A 23,497-nucleotide genomic window follows, 5' to 3' on the forward strand; every position below is an offset into this window, starting at 1 on the left:
GATACTTCTTGAATGGATCGAGAAGATGTGGTATATATATACACAATGGAATACTACTCAGCAATCAAAAAGAACATCTTATCATTTGCAACAATGTGCATGGAACTAGAATGTATTATGCTAAGCAAAATAAATCAGAGAAAAAGAAATATCATGATTTCACTTATATGTAGAATTTAAGAAACAAAACAGATGATGAACATAGGGGAAGGGAAGGAAAAATAAGATAAAATGGAAAGGGAGGCAAACCATAAGAGACTCTTAAATACAGAAAACAAATTGAGGGTCACTGGAGGGGTGACAGGCATTAGTGAGGGCACTTGTTGGGATGAGCACTGGGTGTTACATGTGAGTGATGAATCATGGGATTCTGCTCCTGAAACCAATACTACATTGTATGTTAATTTGAATTTAAATAAATTAATTAAAAAACAAAATCAAGAGAAGTTAATCAGATACTTCTAATTCAAATAGATCTTTCACATTCCCATACATTCCACAGTCAATGGAAATAATCAGATAAAATTAAGCATAGAATATAGTGGGAAATTTAGTATATCTGTTAGGTGAGTGGGTTTAGGGGACAGGTAACGAACATGTGAAGGGCATTCTATTTTCAAACCAGAAAAAAAGAAAACCTAAAATGTGGGAGAAATCAAAAGAAATTTTTCTCATTCCTCCATGGTTAGAAAATGCAATGATCTTTGTTAGAATTCACAGAAGTCTGAGGAGATTAATCTGTTTTTATATATTACAACTGCTTTCTCCTTTCAAAAGGAAAGAAAGGTCACAGCTTGATATTTACTTCTTTATATTTGGATGGGTTTCTTTTAAAATTGTCTCTTTGTCTTTTCCCATATAACCAGTCACATTTTTTTAAAAAAGTATTGAGTGCCTGGGTGGCTCAGTTGGTTAAGCATCTGACTTCAGCTCAGGTCATGATCTCGCGATCAACGAGTTTGAGCCCCATGTCGGGCTCGGTGCTGACAGCTCAGAGCCTGGAGCCTACATCAGATTCTGTGTCTCCCTCTCTCTCTGCCCCTCCCCCGCTCATGCTCGCGCTCTCTCTCTCTCTCTCACTCAAAAATAAATAAACATTAAATAAAAAAAAAGTATCAAAAAAAGACTTAGGTATTATCACTGTAATAATAACCTCTGCTTTCCATTTTGTGTGCTTTATAAATTAGATTAAATGTATTCTCAATTAAAACAAATATAAATCTCTTAAAAGCAATAAGGTCATAAACCTTTTTTTTTTCAAGATTTTATTTTTGAGTAATCTCTATACCCTATGTGGGGCTCGAACCTACATCCCCGAGATCAAGAGTCGCACACTCCATTGACTGAGCCAGCCGGTTACCCTATAAATCTTTAATCTTATGATCACACTAACAGGAATCACACTGCTTAAGAAACATTCTTGGCCAGGCATGTGACACGGCACAGACAGACACTTACCTTGTAATATGTCAATATCATTTGATTCAATAATGTTGAGACTGAATAAAATGCTCCAGTTATGATACCTACAATAACAAACAGAAAATGGTAAATGCACCACTTACTAGTTCATAATGTGATATGAGCACTCTGGGGCAATTGTGAAAATAGCATGTATTTCCTAGACAGCTGACAGAAAACTAAAATCTCTTGCCATTCCCTTTCAGGATATGGAGTGATCAATTTAATACCTAAACTTACTAGAGATTACAATAGTAAAATTCTGTCATTACATCATTTATTATTACTTAGACTCAGATATGCCAACCATAAATAATGTCTCCATGCATAACACTGTATATAGCCATCAAGCACTGAACGGATTGCTTATTGAGCACCTACAGTGTACTCGAGCTAATGAATGTTCAAACAGAAGACAGAATCCCTACTTCAGAGATGTCACCCCTGCATCAAAGACTTCAAGGCAATTAGTAAAATAATATTAATTACAGAATATGTAAAAAGGGAAAAATAAAAACAGCTGGTTATCAGAAAGCACATGACTACGTTTGAATCTTGAGGATTCCTGGCATATCTTGCATGACTTTAGGTAAGCCTCTCAACCTAGCAAGACTTACGTTTATTCTTTCTCTTTATTATTAAATATCTCAAGCATAGAAAATAGTGTAGATAGTAGTTTAGCAAATACCCTTACTCATCACCCAGCTTCATAAACCCTTAACATTTTGCCATTTTTGCTTTAATTTTTTAGATCTTCTCTAATCCTGTTCTTCTCTCTTATTCTTTCTCAGAAGTAACTCCTTTCCTGATGTCAGCGCTTATCGTTTTAGATATTATAATATATGTGTATCATCTGCAGCTTGCTCTTATCACTCAATATTATGATTTTGAGATTTACCTGAGGCAATACTTTAAATTCTGGTTCATTAGTTTTCTCTACTATTTAATAGTCCATTGTGTTGAAAATACTGCAATTTAATGTCTCTTGTAAAGTCAATAGAACTTAAGGCTTTCCTATTTTTTGCTATTTAAAATAATATTGCAATGAATATTATCTTTTTGTTATTACATATAAGGATTTCTCTAAGTCTATATCTAGGAGCAGAATGTCTATTTTCTGGATAGAGCCAAATTGGTTTCGAACAGTTTTATCAGTTTATACTACTCGCAGAGTTCCTTTACCATATTCTTGCCATACTTGTTTTCTCTAGATTAAAAAATATTTATTTTTTGCCAACTTGAATACATGTAATATTATTTCTTACTCTGTCTTGATTTGCATTGCTTTGATAAGTAATAAGGTTTAGCATCATACATGAGTAATACACAAACACATAAAGGCCTTCTGGTTCCCTTAAATTGTTTGTTCTCTTCTCACTGAGTGGTATGAGCTATTTTTACATTGTAGGTGCTAATCCTTTGTTGGTTATATGCACCACAGACACTTTCTCATGCTTTATGTCTTGTCTTTTCACTTTTTATGGTGTCTTTTCATTTCATTTTATTTTTTTCTACTGTTTATTTCTGAGAGAGAGAGAGAGAGAACGAGTGGGGGAGGGGCAGAGAGAGAGGGAAACACAGAATCTAATGCAGGCTCCAGTCTCTGAGCTGTCAGCACAGAGCCCGACACGGGGCTTGAACTCATGAGCTGCAAGATTGTGACCTGAGCTGAAGTCAGATGCTCAACAGACTGAGCCACCCAGGGCCCCCCATGATATCTTTTTAGAAAAGACCATTATCTTAATGTAATCATACTTATCAATCTTTTTCTTTAGGGTTTATGTTTTTATTTTTTAAGATTTTATTTTATTACAATTTTTTTTAATTTTAATTTTTTATTTTTGCGAGAGAGAGCATTGTGTGAGTGGGGAAGGGGCAGAGAGAGAGGAAAACACAGAATCCAAAGCAGGCTCCAGGCACTGAACTGTCAGCACAGAGCCTGACGTGGGGCTCGAACCCACGAACCATGAGATCATGACCTGAACCGAAGTCGAATAGTTAACCGACTCAGCCACCCAGGTGCCCCATTTTTTTTTTTATTTTAGAGAGAGAGGGAGTCTAAGTGAGGGAGAGGGGCAGAAGGAGAGAGAGAGAAGAGAGAGAGAGAGGAGAAGGAGAGAGAAAGAGGAGAACCTTAAGCAGGCTCCATGCTCAGTGCAGAGCTCAACATGCAGCTTGATCCCACGACCCCAGAATCATGATCTGAGCCGAAGTCAAGAGTTGGATGCTCAACTGACTCAGCCACCCTGATGCCCCAAGATTTTATTTTTAAGCACTCTTTATACCCAACGTGGGACTTGATACTCACAACCTCGAGATCAAAAGCTGCATGTTCTGCAAGCCAGCCCGATGCCCTTGTGTTTTTTACATGAGAAATTCTTTTTAAGAATACTAAAGCCAGTTTCTAAAACATGTGCTTCTAAAACTTTAAAGTTCTAATTTTTACCCTTTGGTCTTTAATCCACTGCGATTCATTTTTTGTTCATGGTATGACATAGAGAGCTAATTTGACTTTATTGCTCAATTATCCCAGGACAATTCGCTGTATAGTTTCTCTTGTACCAAACATCTAGTTTTCATATATGCACCTTCTAGTCATTGGAGATGACTGCAAATACAGCAGTCCTCTCTTGTGTGCAGGGGATATGTTCCAAGTCCCCCGGTGGATGCCTGGAACTGCAGAGGGCACCAACCCTATGCATACTGTTTTTTCCTATACATACATACACACCTATATTAAAGTTTAATTTATAAATTGGCAGAGTAAGAGATTAACAACAGTACCTAATAATAGAACAGAACAATTATAACAATATACAGTAATAGAAGCTATGTGAATGTGGTCTCTCTCAAAATCTTATTGTACTGTTTTCGTCTTACTATGGATTAAAGACAAAGTGCCTATGTGATGAGATGAAGTGAGGTGAATGACACGGTGTGACTGAGTGTCAGGCTACCACTGAGCTTCTGTGGACAGGCCAGAAGGAGTTGCCCCTGCTTCCTGACTGCGGTTGATCACGGGTAACTGAAACCACAGAAGAGGAAACTAGGCAAAGGGAGGATCACTGTATAGTGTTTTTTTTCCTTCCAGGTACCTAGTGCCATGGCCATATGACTTTAAATGTGAGCAAAAGTGACGTTACCCATTTGCTGTCCTAGTAATCACAATAGTCTGTGCCAAGATGTCATCCTGGATCCCTGAGTTAACTGATGAGCAGAGCCTTGCTGCCGATTCACAATGGACATGTAGTATCGGCAATAAATACATTTTTGATGTGTTAGGCCACTGAGGTTTTTTTGGCAGAACTTCATTGCTACAATACAACCTAGCCTGCAAACAGACACAGGGGTAGATTGCTGGGATCTCTACTCTGTTGCGGTAACCTAACGGTCTGTCCCTTGATTTTACATGGCATCTTAATAATCATTGTTTTATATGTCCTGATATAAGAATGCGCCCTCAACTTGGTCTTCAACAAAATTATCTTTGCTCTTGGCCCTTACTTCTCTCACAGGAATTTTAGAAGTAGTCAAGTTCCATTACAAACCCTGTGTATACAGAAGATTGCAAAATGAGACCTATAGCTATCTAAAGATCATATCAAAAAACCTTGAGTAACTGGCCTTTGTTGCTCATGTCCCATTGAGTTCAGGAATATATAGGGACCCAGCTAGGTTAGCCTGGAGAGGCCAAGGAAAACAAAGAAGCCCTGTGCTCTGGCCTGGGGGTCCTCTACTGCGCTGTATCCTATGGGATCTTGAATCTATTCCAGACCGGAGTAAGGATAGCAAGAGTCAGGATAAGAATTATAATAGCAAGAGATATTGTTATCTGAGCCTAGAATATATTATTTTTCTGAGTTTCAGATAGCAAGTAGCAATAGTTGGCATAGTAAGGGATACAATTTTCTCCAAATAGCCCTACCTCAAAAACAATGTTAGCTTGGACTATTTGGTTCCTAAGTTTTGGATATTGTATATAATCCTGAAAACCTATCTCAGGAGTATAGTCCCTATCCAGACCATCCCATGTGCAACTCTGCTCCAACTTTCAATATATAATACTAGACATGGAGGGAGACAGGTGCACTGCTAAAAGGTGTGATGTGACTCACTCATTCAAAATTATGATCCCTAACTCTTACTCCTCTGATGAAGACTATGAGGTCAATAAAGTTTTCCAACTGTCCTGGGGATTATTATTAATCTCCACGGTTTTTCCCATCCCCTTCTTTCTAATTCCTTCAACAAGTAAATTCTGTTTAGTGTCCTAATTAGTGTCTGTATCTGGCTTTTCTGTCAATCCAAATCTGCAACTGTCATTTATTAATACAGTGGTTCTGTAACGTTAACTGCCATCACTATATCTAAGTCTTCTATAAACATACTCTCCATTTAATTGAGGTCTTCTCTGGTATTTTTATGCGTTCTAATTTTCTAATTTACAAGGTTCTTTTGTTGGATTTTTTCCTAGACATCTTATAGTGTTGGCTGCTGTTATACAAATATCTTTTTATAGGAATACAATTCTTATCGGGGTGCCTTGGTAGCGCATTCATTTAAGCATCTGATTCCTGATTGGGCTCAGGTCATGATCTCATGGTTCATGGAATAGAGCCCTAGGTTGGGCTCCGCACTGAGTGTGGAGCCTGCTTGGGATTCTCTCCCTCCCTCTCTCTCTGCCCCTCTACCCACCAAAATAAAGAAATAAACATCTTTTTAAAAAGGAATACAACTCCTATAAATACATAGGAATGTAGTTGATATTTTCACATTGTCAGATTATCTACTAATCTTGCTGAACTCATTCTTATTAGTTTTAATAGTTTATCTGTAGGTTCTCTTGCATTATTTTATAGATCAGGGGGTCAGTAAACATTCTCTGCAAAGGGCCAGACAGTAAATATCTTTAGCTTTGCAGGTGCTGGGGTCTCTGATGCAATACTCAGTGCTACCCTTGCCGCTCAAAAAGCAGCAATAGACAATATGTAAACAAACAAAACTTTATTTATAAAAACAGGCAACAGAGTTGACTCATAGGCCATAGTTGATGACTTTTGGTGTATATAATCATATTATCTATGAATAATAGCAACTTTCTTCTTTTCAACTCATCTACTTTTAAATTTTGTGTCAGTGAGCCAGCCAGAACTTCCAGCTGGATGATGAATAAAAGCGATGACACAGACATCTTGTTTTAAAGGATAGTGCTGCTCCGAAGGTTCTGCCTTTAGAATGATGTCTAGTAGAGAGTTTTTGTAGGTAAACTTTATCAGATTCATAAAGTTCATTTTCTTTGCAGTTTGCTAGGGTCTTTAATCAACGGGTATTGAATTCTATCAAATGCTTTTTCCTTCAGCTATGGGCAAATTTCCTCTTTGATCTTTTACTGCAATAAATTATATTCATGAATTTCTAGTGCAAATTCAGTTTAGTACAATCATTTCTTAACCAAACTTGGCCAGGATGTATTGTCATTTTTATAAATTGCTAACATAGCTTAGCTATATTTTATTTTGCATTTTTTACATGTTTTTCATAAGTGAAATTGACCTATAATTCTTTTCCTTGCACTGTTTCCTGTCTGATTTTGGTATCAAGGTTATACCAGCCTCACAAGGAAGCAGATGATACCAGTGATTGTCTCCAGGAGGGGAACTCCTTGGAAACAGAGAGGTAACCTGGGGACAGAGACGGGGGAAGACTGGTTTTTCATTGTACGCCCTTTGTACCTTGTGAATTTTATACTGTGTGCCCTGATGCTCCTTGTAACCTACTAAATTTTGTACAAATAAATAAAATTTAGAATTAAGAAAAGAGAACTCTGATCCTTTATAAATAGGTATAATATTTCTATCTCAAAACAGTTAGATAAAATAATATATAGGGAAGACCTTTATAAATTTCAAAAAAAAAATAAAAAAATTTCACCTTATCACTTATGTATAATCAAGGAAGTACTAAATGATGTGTTACAAAAGAAATGACTCTTAACTGTTGTTCGCTTTTTTAGATGTTATATTACTTCCCCAGTTGGATTCTAATTTCTTCAGGAAGAAATCACATACTATGCTTCTTTTTAGCCACACAGTATCTAGAGCACTACTCTACAGTCAATGTTGATAATTACTGATGGAATAAACAAATAAATGAATGAGTAACAAAATGAACAGTAAGTGAGGCAAACATTAAGTTGGCCCTTGTAGGATCACTTAGTGGAAAAAAGGAGCACATTTCAGGTAAAAGAAGTAATGGCACAAAATTACAGAGACTAGTATTAACAGTGTATATGCACGGGGAGGCATGTTTGTGTACGTGTGTGTCTGTGACAAGGGGGTTGGTTAAATGTACTGAAAAGAAAGTTTTGTCTTGGGAAACAGTGAGAGATAAAAGAAGGTAGGAATCTTTCTTCCTTAATGATAGGCTACATACAGAGAAAGACAGATGCCATATGTTTTCACTCTTATGTGGATCCTGAGAAACTTAACAGAAACCCATGGTGGAGGGGAAGGGAAAAAAAAAAAAAAGAGAGGTTGAGTTGGGAGAGAGCCAAAGCATAGAGACTCTTAAAAGAACAAACTGAGGGTTGATTGGGGGTGGGAGGGAGGGGAAGGTAGGTGATGGGCAGTTGAAGAGTGGCATCTTTTGGGATGAGCACGGGTGTTGTATGGAAACCAATTTGACAATAATTTCACACTTAAAAAAAAATGATAGGCTACAGAAACGAATTTGTTCTATAGATAAAAATGGACCCACTGTATTTACTCTACTACCGTTACGTGTTTTAGGGTTAAGCTAACCACAGAAGTAACCAGCAAAATTAAGAAAAGGAACTATGACATGCTAAAGTATTAATGATGATATGACATAACATCTGGGGATCTGCTTAAAAAATTTCCAGGAAAAAAGTAGAGGAAGAAATAAAGCAAGAATGGTGAAATGCTGATCACTGAAGCTGGGTGATGATGGGTACATAGGGACTCACCATACTAAATGCTCTACTTTGGTGTTCAACAATTTGTACTAAAAAAAAAAAAAAAAGATGAAGTAATCCTGGTAAAAGGGTGAGTGTTTAGATGAGGGCATAATTTTTAACCACGTGTAAAACAGTTATGTACTAGGGTGTGCACTCACAAAAAGATGTAAAAAAAGAGAACAGCAGTGAGTGACTTCTGAAGACAAGACAGAAATAAGGGGTGCTGGCAGTTGATACAAACAGAGTTAACATGAAAAACAAAGAACAGGGGCACCTGGGTGGCTCTGTCAGTTAAGCGTCCCACTTTGGCTCAGGTCATGATCTCACGGCTCCTGAGTTCGAGCCCCGCGTCGGGCTCTGTGCTGACAGCTCGGAGCCTGGAGCCTGCTTCGGATTCTGTGTCTCTCTCTCTCCCTCTCTCTGTCCCTCCCCCACTCACTCTCTGTCTTCAAAAATAACATTAACATTAATAAAAATAAACATTAAAAAAATGTTTTTAAGGAAAACAAAGAATGAACTGTCAGCAAACTCTGAAGGGAGGCAAATATGTTGGTGCCTGCAGTCAAGGCCACAGTGTCAGAGGAGTATCCGTCAGCTGTCCTGAAATATCTAGAAGGGTGAGAATTCTTTTTCAAGTTAGAACTGGCTAAGGTGATCGCGTTAGTGTCTAGTCCTGACTGGGTAGGTCCAAACAGACGCCAGTTTGCACAGGGTCAGAGAACGGAGCTGTTGGGTGACGTTTCCCATAAGCTTACGGTAATTTATAAAGAACTTAAAATACTCTGTGAAAACTCAAAAAAGTTGACAGAATTTGTCTATTTGAGATCTATTATTTGTTTTTGTTTTAAAAACGTGTTAAGAAAATCCATCCTGAAGTTTTCACTTTTAGTTCAAAATTTATGACTGTGCCGTGATTATTTTTACAGTTAACAAACCTAGCTCATTAAAGCTCAAACCACTAGATTAAATGAAAATAATCTACAATGCTCAAAGGTTTACAGAGACATCGCAGAAAATAAAAGAAAACCACTTACCATAAGTGATCAATAGAAGGACAAAGGGAACGTTTCTAAATAGGTTCCTTATTGATTTCTTATAGGAGTACTCAGCAGGGGGGCTGTTTTGAAGAGCTGCTTGAGCCTGACTTGGTGGATACTGAGGTTTTTCTTTGAATGCTAGAAACAGACATGAAAAGGAAATTAAATACATGTATTTAGTGAGTGGACTAAATCAGTTTAAATTTAAAGAGGTAGTGAGAGTTTTATAGTGAGGCTTTCAGTTTCATTGATTTTTAAGTGAGGAATGTCCTCCTGGTCCCCCGAAACTGACTACAACTCAGAGATTTGGCCAGTTCACATGACTTAACTGCAAAACCATCAATAACATGCCACAACCTTGCCCACTGATTATTCCATTTTCAGTTAAGCAAGATTAATTTTTATTATAGTAGGTAGTCAACAATTCCATTTCTAAATTTAGTTCAATTTGTAATTGGAGGTAACATCAGAAATAAGCAAACCGATATGTTTATTGAACTTTTTTTTTTAAACATTTATTTATTTTTGAGACAGAGAGAGACAGAGCATGAACGGGGGAGGGGCAGAGAGAGAGGGAGACACAGAATCTGAAGCCAGACTCCAGGCTCCGAGCCATCAGCCCTGAGCCCGACGCGGGGCTTGAACTCACAGACCGCAAGATCGTGACCTGAGTCGAAGTCGGACGCTTAACTGACTGAGCCACCCAGGCGCCCCTGTTATTGGACTCTTAGAAGATTATCTTGAGTTAGTTAACTATTTCCTTTTAAATTTTGATATGAAATTTATCAACTGATCTAATTACACCTCTAGAATTGAAACAGGTCCAGGTGGATTCATGGCAGCAGAGCTCACCAAAACATCAGTTAATTACGATATACTGAAAACTTATCAAACTAAAACAGACTTCTATTTTTACAGGTGTCACAACTAATTCAAGAGGAGACATACTCATGAATATCCACTGGTTAATATGCTTACATCAGAGGACTGGACTGGTAGACATAAAATGTTTAAGTTGTTGCAATCCCTCCTCTTCCGTTCACCCTATCTGCTCCTTGCACTGTGGAGGGCGTCTGTTGTCCTTTCCTGAAAGTCTCTTTGTGTCCTAGTTAAGATAGGAGATATCTCTTTTCATTAATATTGGTAATACACAACTCACACAGTTGTAAAACAAAGCTTCAGAACGTAAAAACCATGCTTACAAGGGAGTCATGGGGATTGAGTGAGTCTTAAGCCTCTTCGGTTTTTATTTACTCTGGTAAAGTAAGTATAAAAGGCTCAGCTTTGAACTCCAATTCAAAATGAAAACAATTCTTATTAATCTTCAACTCTACTAAATTTATTTCCTGAATACACGTGTTATCGTTTAGTTTCAGGTAATTAACTGCCCTGTTGGATAAAATCAGGCCTGTATTAGCTACACAATACACTAAAGTCAGGTTTAATTCTATACGAAGAAAAGGAAACAGAGGAACAGAAAACAGGGTCTCTGCCCCTGTTCACTTGGCACTGATTCTTTCAAATGATGAAATATGGCTTTTCTTTCTCCCTTGAAAACTAAAAAGCAATAGTCTTCTACTTTCTTCTCCCCACCAAAAGCATGAGCCAATAAAATGATTAACTACCGGGGCACCTTGCTGGCTCAGTTGTTAGAACATGCGACTCTTGATCTTAGGGTCGTGAGTTCAAGCCCCACACTGGGCACAGAGCTTACATAATAATAATAATAATAATAATAATAATAATAATAAATAATAGTGATAGTAATAAACTATTAAAGCAGTTATTCTCCAAAGTAGCCAAAGGATTTGGGGGGCACCACATTCAAACTTTTTCTCCCATGATGAATAAGCATATCTATTGTGTTTAGGAGTACTTCTACTTTTTGGAATTAGGTAATAACATTACCTTTTGATTTCATTATTTGTCCTTGTTTGATTCAAGCAGACATTACACATATTAACTTATTAGAAGACATGTAAAGGTTTGAATACTGGCTCTGCCTCATATTTTGTATAACTCTGAAGAAGTCAATTCCTGTCTCTCAACTATAGATTTCTCATTCATAAAATGGAAATAACAACAAGCTGCTATGAGGATTATGTGACATTTGCAAAATAATTTTGTAATTATTGAATGCTACACAAAATACATTGTCTTTTTGAGTAATATTTATTTTTAAGAAGTCAGAGACCTTTATCTCAGGGGCTTGAAATTCTCATAGCCTGGGTGAAACATATTTCTGTTAAAAGTTTACAATAGCAGCCTATATATAAATATCCTGAACATAAGAATCAAAAGTAAAATTACACATACATGTTCTTTATTCATGTGTTTAAGTGCCGAACATTAATATGCTGATTGCCATTACTTTGGTTTCTCTCATTCACTCATGTTAGTGAATCAGGATGGTAAGCATTTTAACATACACACTTGAGTTAAGTGATATAGTTTACTGCTGTGCTGCACAAGAACAGCTTTCAAATACAACAGCATCACCACTTATACAAGAACAATTTGAAGTGGAGCAAAAACAAAACTAAATAAAAATTAAAATGACCTATTTTTATACATAACATTTTAAATATGGACTTAGGGTACCTGGGTGCAAATTTCACCTTCAGTATTTACTGTGACCATGGATAGGTTAAATTCACTTACGTTCTGTGCCTCACTTTCCTCATCTATAAAATGGGAATGATAATAGTACTGTCCTCATACGGCTGTGAAGACTGAAGGATACAGCATGTAACGTGCCTTTAAACACGTTCGGTACTTACCAAACAACCACATGTTAGAGGGTATAATCATGTGGGGTGTGAAGAATGAGGTATTAGTGTGCAATTCAGTGGAAGGCTTGGGTTAATTCCTAGAAATGCTAGACGGATTACATTCACATGTAAGTTCCATGAGGGAAGGCAGGAGGGTTACATGGCATGAAGCCTCAAGATAGCATTTTTGAAAGACTGCTGAATACCAATTTAGTATGTGACACGTTGCTGAAAAGCATCAGCAAAGCCAAATTACTTTACCAGATTTGGTTGGGCTTCCAAAGTATTTATGGGTAGAATTTCGAGGAAGTAGGACTGTCCCTTAGTGATTAAGGACATTTGAGTAGGGATTTTAAAAATAGCCCATATCTCCCTCAATCACAAATATTTGGGAATAAGAAAAACAAGTACATTTTTTGTTAAATATCACCAATTTCAACCTGAGACTTTCAGGTCACAACTGTAAATTATCTTGCTTTTATTCTACTGCTTGCATCATAACATTAAGATTACAGGTCACCAAGCAAATTTGACAGTGAGTCCTTTTTTCCCGCTCCATTTCCACTGTCTGTTCAGACCATGAGTACTAAATAAAGCAATAATGTACATGAAAAGGGTCTCTTAACTTTCTCAATATAACACAGGGTGCTATGTCAACGGTCACACCTATTATATGGACGTTTTTGTCCCCTTCCTTGACAAATAAGTATCTTATCTTTGTAGCATCTCATATAGATATGCTTAAACACATAGCGTCATACACATAATTTCATATGTATAGATATCACCTATAGAACCTGTTCTCTCACTTCTTCCGAAGAGACAAGCAACTGAAGACAATAGAAAAAGGAAAACCAGAACTGATGTGAAGATAACACAAGCAATCAAAGGAAAGAGGGTTTTACATTTTTTAATAATCCCTAGTGCTAACAGAGGATCCATTTATGCACAATGTATATAAACTACATTTCATTAGCAAATCAAATACAGCTACCAGAAAAGTAGCTTAAGAGTTTGTTTTTAAAAATAAACAGTTAACCCCGAACAATGTGGGGGTTTGGGGCACCAATCCCCTACACAGTTGAAATTCATGAATGACTTCTACTCCCCCCAACTTAATGACTAATAGCCTACTGCTGACCAGAGAGCAAGTAGGGGAGAGGGGCAGAGGGAGAGAGAGAGTTCCAAGAAGGCTCCATGCTCAGTGCAGAGCCCGATGTAGGGCTCCATCGCACGACCATGAGATCATGACCTGAGCCAACATCAAGAGCTGGAACGCTCAACCAGCTGAGCCACCCAGGTGCCCCTGGTATTCTTAAAATAAAGCAAGCTAGAGAAAAGAAAATGTTACTAAGAAAATCATAAGGAAGAGAAAATACATTTACAGGACTATAAAAAACCCATGTATAAGTGGGCCTGTGAAGTTTAAACCCATGTTGTTGGAGGGCCAACTGTAGATTTTTGTTTATATCTTTGTTAAATTGCTAAAATAGTACAGGGATAATTTGTCCTTTTTCAGTAGTCTGTACAGGGCAAATGTGTCACTCCCTAATTGAAACATAAAAACCAACCGTAAGTAGGTTGGACGTGTCAGCATACTTTATATGCTACCAAGAGAGTATTTTGTTCATTATCTTTGGGAGATTAAATATATGGGCAGTTCACCTATAGAGGCAGTCTCTATCAAAACTGTCTTCAGCCTACATTTCTTTGAAAACTAAAGATTTCATATCTGGAGATCACAAAATTTGAATTTTTCATTACTATTATAGCCGTGGTAAAAATTAATCTATAAATTTTAAAACTCCAGCTATAATGCAACTGATGTAAATGTTAATGATTGAAAGATGGCCTTTTTACTTTAAAGTTGCTTTCTTCTTCAAATCAATTTAAGACATACTGAGTCTTAAACAATACTGGGTGCCCAAAGGGCAATATGATAGTTATATTAGCAAACATATTACTTAAAAAACCTATCCTTTGCCTGAAATCAAAATTGTTCCCATTAAAAATAAACTTAGGAGCACCTGGGTGGCTCAGCCGGTTAAGCATTGACTCTTGATTTCGGCTCAGGTCATGATCCCAAGGGTCGTGGTATCGAGCCCCGCATCGGGCTCCACGCTGAGTGTGGGGCCTGCTGGGATTCTCTCTCTCTCTCTCTCTGCCCCTCCCCTGCTCATTCTCTTTCCCTCTCTCTCTCTAAAAAAATTAAATTAAAATTTAAAGTTTAATTAAAAAATAAAAATAAACTTTAAAAGCAGACCTTCCCAAACCTTCTTCCAAACTGCTGATGGCTGCTTGCAGCTGATTTTGACTGACTGCTTCAAGAGACAGGCCCAGACGAGAGGACTCAGTGACGACTGGAGGCAGCAGGGCTTTGCTGGAGTGGCCTAACAAGCAGACGGTTGCCGGTCTGAGATTCTGCTGAACAGCTTGCTGCTGCCCAGGATCGTGCACCGGTCAACATTTTCAGATCCAGTTAATTGTTAAAATGGGGATCCTTGGAGGGATTTATCGTTAAAAAAAAAAAAAAAGTTGTAGCCTATTTGCATCATTTAAAGCATGAGAAGAACTTGTTCCTGGCTATGTTAGCATAAGATGCAGAACACGTAGAGCAGTATGCAAAGAGGAGGCAGCTAATATGTTTGCAACAACAGTCATCAGGGAAGAAAAGTTAGTAGGGAGGTAAATTAGATGAATTAGTGTTCAAACCTTTACAATATTTAAAGAGATGTAGCCGACCATAACATATCCCTAGGGTTGTAGCGTTCGTTATCTGAACAAGGGCAACAGCAAGAATGAAACAAGCAAATGGCACTGGAGATATTAGCATAAAAATGTTGAGGGTTAGCTATTTTTATTTTCATGTGTTTGTCATGCATTTATCTATTTTAAGCAATAGGGGAAAAAATTCACTCACCAATTATTGTTAAAAAACATAAAAACGTGGCAACAGATGATGTTCCATAAAACATGGTGCTGATATTACAGGCCAGAAGATCTGTGTTATTCTGCGTGTTGGGCACTAAAACTGGTGGCAGCAAAAAGCCAATGGCAGCTCCAAGCTGTAAAATAAATAACCCTGTTAATAGCCATTAGTATAAGAGAAAAAAAGGACAAACTGGCAATTATTACAACATAGAGAAGACAGCCAGTATTTGAGGTGTCAGGTGTAAACCCTAAAGCACCATGTTCTAATGTGAAAGGGTAAGTGCTGACAAATGTCTTTCCTATTCAACAAACTCCTACTATCTGAATGAGTCTGCTGTAAAGATGTATAAGGTACGGTCCTTACCCGTTAGATGCTTACAATCAAAAAGGGGAATAAGAATATGCAGCATAAGGCTGAGAAAAGATGATGTATAGAATGGGGGAAAATATTTGCAAATCGTATATCTAAGAAGGGTCTACTATCCAGAATACATAGAGAACTCTCACAACTCGACAACAAAAAGACAGATAACCAATTCAAAAATGGGCAAAGGACTTGAATACACATTTTTCCAAAGAAGATCTATATAAATGTTCTACAAACACGTGAAGAAAAATGTTCAACATAAGTTAATTAGTAGGGAAATGCAAATCAACACCATAACGAGATACCATTTCTTACCCACAAGGATGGCAGTAATAAACAAACAAACAAAAAATTGGAAAATAACAAACATTGGCAAGACGTGGAAAAATTACAACCCTTGTACACTGTTAGTAGGATTGTAAAATAGTGCCGCCAGTGTGGAAAAAACTGAAAACAGGTATTCAAACAAATATCAAATATTATACATGAATATTCATAGCACCCTACTGCAATAGTCAGAAGGTGGAAACAACCCATATGTCTATCAGCAGATGAATGGATAAACAAAATGTGGTATGTCCATACGATGAAAGATTATTTGGCCATAAAAAGAATGAAGTACTAATATATGCTACAACATGGATGAACTTTGAAAACATCCTAAGTGAAAGAAGCCAGAAATAAAAGGTCACATATTGTATGATTCCATTTACATGCTATGTCTAGGACAGGTGAATCTATAGAGAGAAAAAGCAAATTAGTGGTTACCAAGGGAAAGAAGCAACAGGGAATGAGGAGTGACTGCTAAGTGGGTATTGGGTCTTCTTTGAGGGGAGATAAAAATGTTTTGGAACTAGAGGGAGGTGATGGTTGTACAACACTGGGAATGTACTAAATACCATTGAGCTATACTTTAAGATGGTTAATTTTATGCAATATGAATTTCACTGCAGTAAGAAAAACGTAAGGTTGAATATGATAATCACAATGAAACAAATAAAATCAAAGTATTAAGGGAGCTCAATAGAGAAAGATAGATTCTTTCAGGGATGAAGGTGAGGAGGAAGGGCCCAAGACAGGTTTCCAAAAGGCACCTGAGGCAGACACTAATAGTCACCAAATACTTCATTTGCTCCCTTACAAAAAGCCCGATAGAGACATTAAACAAGTAATTACAATAGAGTGTGGTAAGTACAGTGATGGAGAGGTAAACCTGGATGATCATGTGATCTATTATCTGAACAAGGACACTATTCAGAGTGAAAGGGACTACATGAGTAATTAGCCTAATGAACAACTGTATACCTGGACCATCCCAGGCAAACTGGGGTATACAGTTTGGGTATACAAGCTGGGGTATACACTCTAGCTAAGACACTACTTTGAAGGAGCACCTTGTATATACTTGGGGTTCAGGAAAGATTTCTGCAGGAGCTAAGATCTGAAGAAGAAATTGGAATTAGCCAAGTGAAACCGGAGTGTTCCCAATCAAGGGGCCATCATGTACAGAGGAAGGAAAAGACCATGACCTTGTGAGAGGCTGCAAGTTGTGGACAATTCCCCTCAGAGCAGTGACGGAATGTGGATGTGAGGAATGGTGGGTGTGCAGAGGCGAAGCAGAGGAGCTGGTAGGAGGCAGATCCGGAGGGTCTCACATTGTCACATTACAGAGCTTGAATTTTATCCTAAAGGCAAAGGAAGCCACTGCAGAGGGCAAGGGAGTACCCTGAACAGATGTGCATGTTATGAAGACCACAGGGGATAAATGTGCAGAGTAGCAGGAAAAGAGCAAGGGTTGCAGATAGGAAAATCAGTCAGCAAGCTCTAGGTAAGGGCTGCAGGTGGCCAAAGCTAAGACAGTAGCAGTAGAAGGGAAGAGAAATGAACTAAAAGACAAGGTAAATTTTGATGGGTGGAATCATATGGAAATATTCAGCCCCACAGTATCTATATGAGTCTGAAGCTCATTCATTTATTCAACAAAATTTTATAGAAAATCGACAATGTGCCAGGAACTGCATTAAAGGCTGGAGATACAACTGTATACATTCAGACCACATGCCTATTTTCATGACACTTAGAATCTAATGGCGGGTTTGGGAAATGAATAATAACAATGAATACATAAACATATAAATATATCAGATGTGATAAGTGCTATATGGAGATAGTATAATGATGTAATGAATGACTGGGCAACTCTAAAGGGGATCTTCAAGAAACACCACTAAATGATATTTAAAATGAATTTAAACTGAAAGTTAAGTGAGAGTAAGGATGTAATAATGTGACCCTAAGAGGAAGAACATTCCAGGCAGAGAGAATGTTTCTGCAAAGGCCCTTACACAAAATCCAAAATTAGTGTTGTTTAAGGAACAGAAGAAGACATTTTCGAGTAGAGTTTAGATTTTAGGTATTATGGGAAATCACTGGCAAGTTCAAAGCAGAGCAATGACAGGATCTGATCTATGTTCTTTTTTTAAAATTTTTTTTTTAACATTTATTCATCTTTGAGAGACAGAGAGAGACAGAGCACGAGAGGGGTTGAAGCACAGAGAGAGGGAGACACAGAATCCGAAGCAGGCTCCAGGCTCTGAGGTATCAGCACAGAGCCAGATGTGGGGCTTGAACCTACAAACCGCAAGATCATGACCTGAGCCAAAGTCAGATGCCCAAACGACTGAGCTGCCCAGGCACCCCTGATCTATGTTTTAAAACGGGTCTCTTGGGGTGCCTGGGGGGCTTGGTCGGTTAAGTGTCCGACTCCTGTTTTTGGCTCAGATCATGATCTCCCAGTTTGTGAGTTCGAGCCCCACATCAGGCTCTGTGCTGACAGTGCGGAGCCTGCTTGGGATTCTTGCTCTCTCCCTCTCTCTCTGCCCCCACTCTCAAAAATAAATAAATAAACTTAATTTTTTTTTTAATAAAAATACAAAATAAAAAGAGTCTCTCAAGGGGCACCTTGGACTAGTTTAAGCATCCGATTTTGGCTCAGGTCATAATCTCACAGCTCATGAGTTCAAGCCCTGCATCGGGCTTTGTGCCGACAGCTCAGAGCCTGGAGCATGCTTAGGATTCTGTGTCTCCCTCTCTCTCTCTCCGCCCCTCCCCTACTTGTGCTCTCTCTCTCAAAAATAAATAAATAAGCATTTTTTTTTTTTTGAAGCGTCTCTCAGGTTACAGACCTGGCAGTAGAGATGGAGAATGAAAAGTTAGGATGCTGGAATCAGATGGACTTAGGTATAAATGCTGCCACCAATTAGCTGTGTGACTTTTGGAAAATAATTTTACCCCTTCAAGTCTCAGTTTCTTTATCTATAAAATGGTGAGACTAATGGTTCCTACCTTAACATTATTAAATTCAAGGACACAGTGCATGTAAAATACTTAGCATGGTGCCAGGTTCTTATTCAATAATGTTGAATATTATTATGAATGATCACTCCACAATTTAGGCTGAAGATGGGGGCCATGAGCAAGTTCACAGCTACTAGAGCCACAGGAGGGACGAGAACACCTTCCTTATAGGAAGAAGGCAGAGGTGTGCTAAATGTTAGAGGGAAAATCTGCCTATGGGAAAACATTTCCATTTATTGTTCATAAACAGATAATCCATAGATATGGAGTTAATATTTCTGTCATGCTCAATGAAGTATTAATATTGAATATAATTTTGTAAATGAAAAATACTTTAAGAAAACAGTTCCTATCTAAACACATGAAAGCAATCAACTAAAATATCAGTTATATAAATTATTTTGAATACACAACAACTACAGTTCAAGCTACCCTTTCTTCTATACTTTTAGACAAAGAAAATAAAGAAAAAGTAGGAAGCATGTAGAGCTAGTCTTTTTACAGATTTTTAGCTAAATCTTATTGCGTGAAGTTCTTGGTTTACAGACTTTTAACTACGTTCTACTCAAGCTGAATGAACACTCAATACAATGTACAGAAAGTATCACAGAACTCCACTTGCAAAATGTATTAACAATAAAAGAATCAGTCTTCAACTACAACACACACACACACACACCATTCCACTTAGTAATGCTACTGGAATGCTGCTGGAATTTGAACCTATTGTGTTAGAAGGACTAGGAAGCACTTTAAGGAACAATTGACAAAATAAGCCACCCTTTTACAACGGGTTCCATGATCTGTGATCTGTCTTGCATTTTCTTACTGTTAACAATCGCTAAGTGGATTCAGGGATGTTGTGAGGTCTTTACCACCAGAACATTTATTTCGCTGTCATTTATAAGTGTCATGTGCCAGGCACTCTGCTGACTGCTAATATATAAAATTAAACAGGAGGGGCGCCTGGCTGGCTTTGTGGGAAGAGCATGCAACTCTTGATCTCGGGAGTCATGAGTTCCGGCCCCCGTTGGGTGTAGAGATTACTAAAAAAGATAAATAAAATTTTAAAATGAATGAATGAATGAATGAAAATAAAACAGGAGCTGCTCACTCAAAATGAGAACAAACTTCCCAGAATCCAACACCTTCCTTTTACAAAGAAAACACTGGGGGTGACCCTAATACCTGCCTAAGTCTCATTCCTTACTACGCTGACAAGTTTTCTATGGTGTTAGGGTTATATGGGCCAGTTCAGTTCATTATTTTATAGGTCATTCTCAAAGCAAGATGATAAGGTGGTCACTTTAAACCGCTTTTCAAAGTTCTATCCTTACAAATAAATCGAACGTCCTCTTTAATCCAAGACTGCCTCCTATCTTATGACTACACATCTCCTTTCCTTCATTTATACACAACTGCCTCCTGAGGGTCCATCCATATGCTCAGCTCATACAGCCTAGTACTTTATGTGGTTCTTTAAGGATCCGATTTTCATCTATCACCCCAGTCCTTACCTGATTGCCTAGCACGGCGGTGGCACAAGCCGTGGATACCTCCTTGGGCCCAAACCACACTGAGGCGATGCGGGAGGGCAAGCCGAGAATGAACACCTGGGCCACGGAGCAGAGGCACTGGCCCAGCATGGTGACCCAGAAGAGATGCTGCTGCACGCTGGCGCACTTGACCCAGGCGCCCAGGCAGTTGAGGCCTGAGCCCAGCAAGGCGGTGAGCCGTAGGCCTCTGGTGTCCAGCAGCCACGTGGCGGGGAAGATGAGGGGCACGTAGGCCAGCATGTACACCATGGACAGCCAGTCAATGTGCAGGGAGGAGACGCCGTAGAAGCCCTCGAAGACGTTGCTGATAACACTGTACTGGATCCACTGAAAGGCGTTCACCAGCGAGTACAGGCTGAAGATCAGGAGCACCACAAACCGCCGCGCAGACAGCGCGGTCTGGGGCGCCGGGGAGCCCTCGGTCCCCGGGGTCTCTTCCCCGGGGCCCGTGGGCAGCAGCCGAGTCTGGGTCTCCTCCTCTGGAGCCAACGGAGTCTGCGGCCTGCATAGGGCTTCCGCCGCGGCAGCGAGGCTGTCCCGAGACACTCCATTCAGGGTCAGGCAGCCGGCTTTGGGCCCGTTCTGCAGCTCGGCGCTCACCTTTCCGGGGGGCTCGCCTCCCGGCACCAGGAGGTATCCATTCGTGGGCTGGTGCCCGGGTGCCATCGCTGCCCCCTCCTCATCGTTCAGCTTCACCATGTCCCTGGGGTCCCCCGCGCCGCCGCGAGCCCCGGCCCTCCTCCCCCCTCCGCACCCCGGGCCCAGGACCCGAGGCCCTCCCTGCACCCCAACCCCAACCCCTTGGCCCACCGCTCATGCGACCCTTTCCCCGGCAGAGTGAGCCCGAGTGTGAGCCGCGAACCTCAGCCCGAGCAGTCGGAGTCCGCAGGCGAAGCAGATGTACTCGAGCGCCTCCAGGCCCGCGGTCACCCTGCGCCAGGCCCCGCCCCAACAACGTCATGTCACCGCGGGTGACGGCCCGCTGACCAATCAGTGGGAGTCTCCTCCCGGCGCGTAAGCCAATCGGGGAGCTTCCGTGAGGGAGGAGGCGGGAGCAAATTTGCCGGGAGGAAAGCCGGAAGGCGGGGCTGGAAGGTAAGGCTGGGCGTCCTCCTCCCCGGAAGGATGCTGTAGCCCCGAGTAACAGACGTAGGGAGAGGGAGGAAGGAGGTGGGGAGGAGGTGCAAAGGGTGCGCGGGAGGGTGAGAGGCGGCCTGGGCAACTCGGCCACTCGGGACTGGGAGCAAGGGGTAGGCAGAAACGCCGGAGACAAAGAGGCAGACGAAGAGGGGCTCCCCTACGGCCAGGTCCACAGTCAGAGGACGAATTTGGCCTCGCCCCAGCACAGCTGTCTGTCAAGATCGGACCCTTCCTTTAGAGCAGACAGGACCACGTTTCAGATGTTCGTGCCACCTTGGCAGAGGGAAAACACCAGAAAGGGTTTCAATCCAAGTAAGAGATTTCGTCAGAAATCTGCCCTTGTGAAGTTGGAACCGCCCCCCCCCAAACCACCACACACACACACACACACACACACACACACACACAGCCTGCTGATGACTGAGGCTGGTGAACGGTGCTGTGCCTGAGCAGACCTCGTGACTCAACATTCTCCCTTGGACCACCTCCTGTACTGGACATGCACATTCAGTGGGTTCAGTGGGTTCCAGGTACCGAACTTGTTTTGAACGGTATGTTCCAGACACTGTGGTGCCCCGGGGAATTAAAAACAAAAAAGAAACATAGTTCCTGCTCTCAAGAGCACGGGTTCCTAGCCTTGAGAGTCTTCTAGAGAAAATGTTAGCCCTGCTGCTAGTTTAGGAAACTAATTTTGCAACAAAACAAATAGAAAGACTCCAAATATTCATTATTAAAGTGAAATTGAAATCCGAGGTGTTTCACTATGGGTTTAATCTTGAAAAGTGCTGCTTATCTAGAAGCCTAAAACCCTGTACATCTTCTCTTGCCTCTTAACGTTATTTTGGTGGTGTATATCAGATCTATGCCTCAGATATACATCAGATACCTCTCAGTACAGGTGAAATACTATGTAATCCTAAACTTTAAGGAATACCGTGTGCATTTTAATAGTGTTTTTGGCCATGCTATATAAATTGCCACATGTCGCCACCCTCCTCCTCCTCTTCCTCCTCCCCCTCATCCTCCTCTGTCCCCTTCCCTACTTAATTTTTCTTCTTAGAGCTTACCACTGTCTAAAATGTCCTATATTTTACTTTTTTTTTTTCTGGTTATTTTCTCCCTCCCCACTAGAAGGTAAGCTCCATGAGGGCAAGTCTGAAAATGTATTGCTATTTCCTGAATGAGTGCAGCTAACAAGCATCGAATTACTATTTAGTATTTTAAATAATTACTTGCTTTGTAAATGAATCTGTTTTTTCGACTTGCAAATTTCCCTGCAAATATGATTTTCTAAACATTGATTTAGATAATATTTCAAATTATAGAGCTGTGTTCTCTGAATGAACAAACAAATAACCAAATATGGAATCCAAAGGACTTCAGTCTTAATTAAGAAGTTTATTTTATGGATTTCTGGAAAAAACAAAAAACAAATTTCACTGCTTAACATTCCGCATGACTTATTATCCAATACTCAGAGACATTTTTTAAATACCTTCATGTACCATGAAAGTTTCTACATAGCTCATGGCAAAGCTGTTTAGAAAGGGAATCCAACGGGTAGAATTTTAAATGGACCTTTCTTTACTTGTCCCAGTCATACCTTCATTCCAGATGTTCATAGTAAACATTCAGATATCTGCAAATGTCCCACCCCCTTCCTGAAACCAGAAAATGGCAGATTATATTAGGCCTCATTTCCCCATTATCCAGTGTGTGTTGGAGCTTGTCTTCTGCCAGATCAGAACAGTAACTTCCTTCTCTGCACGGAGGCAGCTTCCTGAATGTACTTCTGTAAGGGGGCATTCTTTCTGATTGTATATAGGCTTTTTCTATTTAGAGATGATTTGGCTTCTCTATGTCCTTAGCAAGAAGGACTGTGTTGAGAGTCCTCTGGGCAT

General features: G+C 39.7%; 1 protein-coding gene across 2 annotated transcripts in view; it reads right to left on the minus strand.

The window, feature by feature from the left end:
- The window catches only part of FLVCR1 (FLVCR heme transporter 1), a 36,690-nt gene extending 15,512 nt beyond the window's left edge, over window positions 1-21,178 (minus strand). For both annotated transcript variants that reach the window (XR_003965934.1, XM_030302623.1), the window contains exons 1-4: window positions 20,418-21,178; window positions 15,166-15,310; window positions 9,472-9,612; window positions 1,459-1,526 (exon numbers count right to left, since the gene is read on the minus strand). Coding sequence is in view for 1 of the 2 variants with exons in the window: in XM_030302623.1 (XP_030158483.1) it covers window positions 1,459-1,526; window positions 9,472-9,612; window positions 15,166-15,310; window positions 20,418-21,155 (1,092 nt within the window). In the remaining variant the exon portion in view is untranslated. The remainder of the gene's footprint in view (window positions 1-1,458; window positions 1,527-9,471; window positions 9,613-15,165; window positions 15,311-20,417) is intronic.
- Window positions 21,179-23,497: the final 2,319 nt, after the last annotated feature.

Source organism: Lynx canadensis, chromosome F1, assembly GCF_007474595.2.
Source record: "Lynx canadensis isolate LIC74 chromosome F1, mLynCan4.pri.v2, whole genome shotgun sequence".
Lineage (NCBI taxonomy): Eukaryota > Metazoa > Chordata > Mammalia > Carnivora > Felidae > Lynx > Lynx canadensis.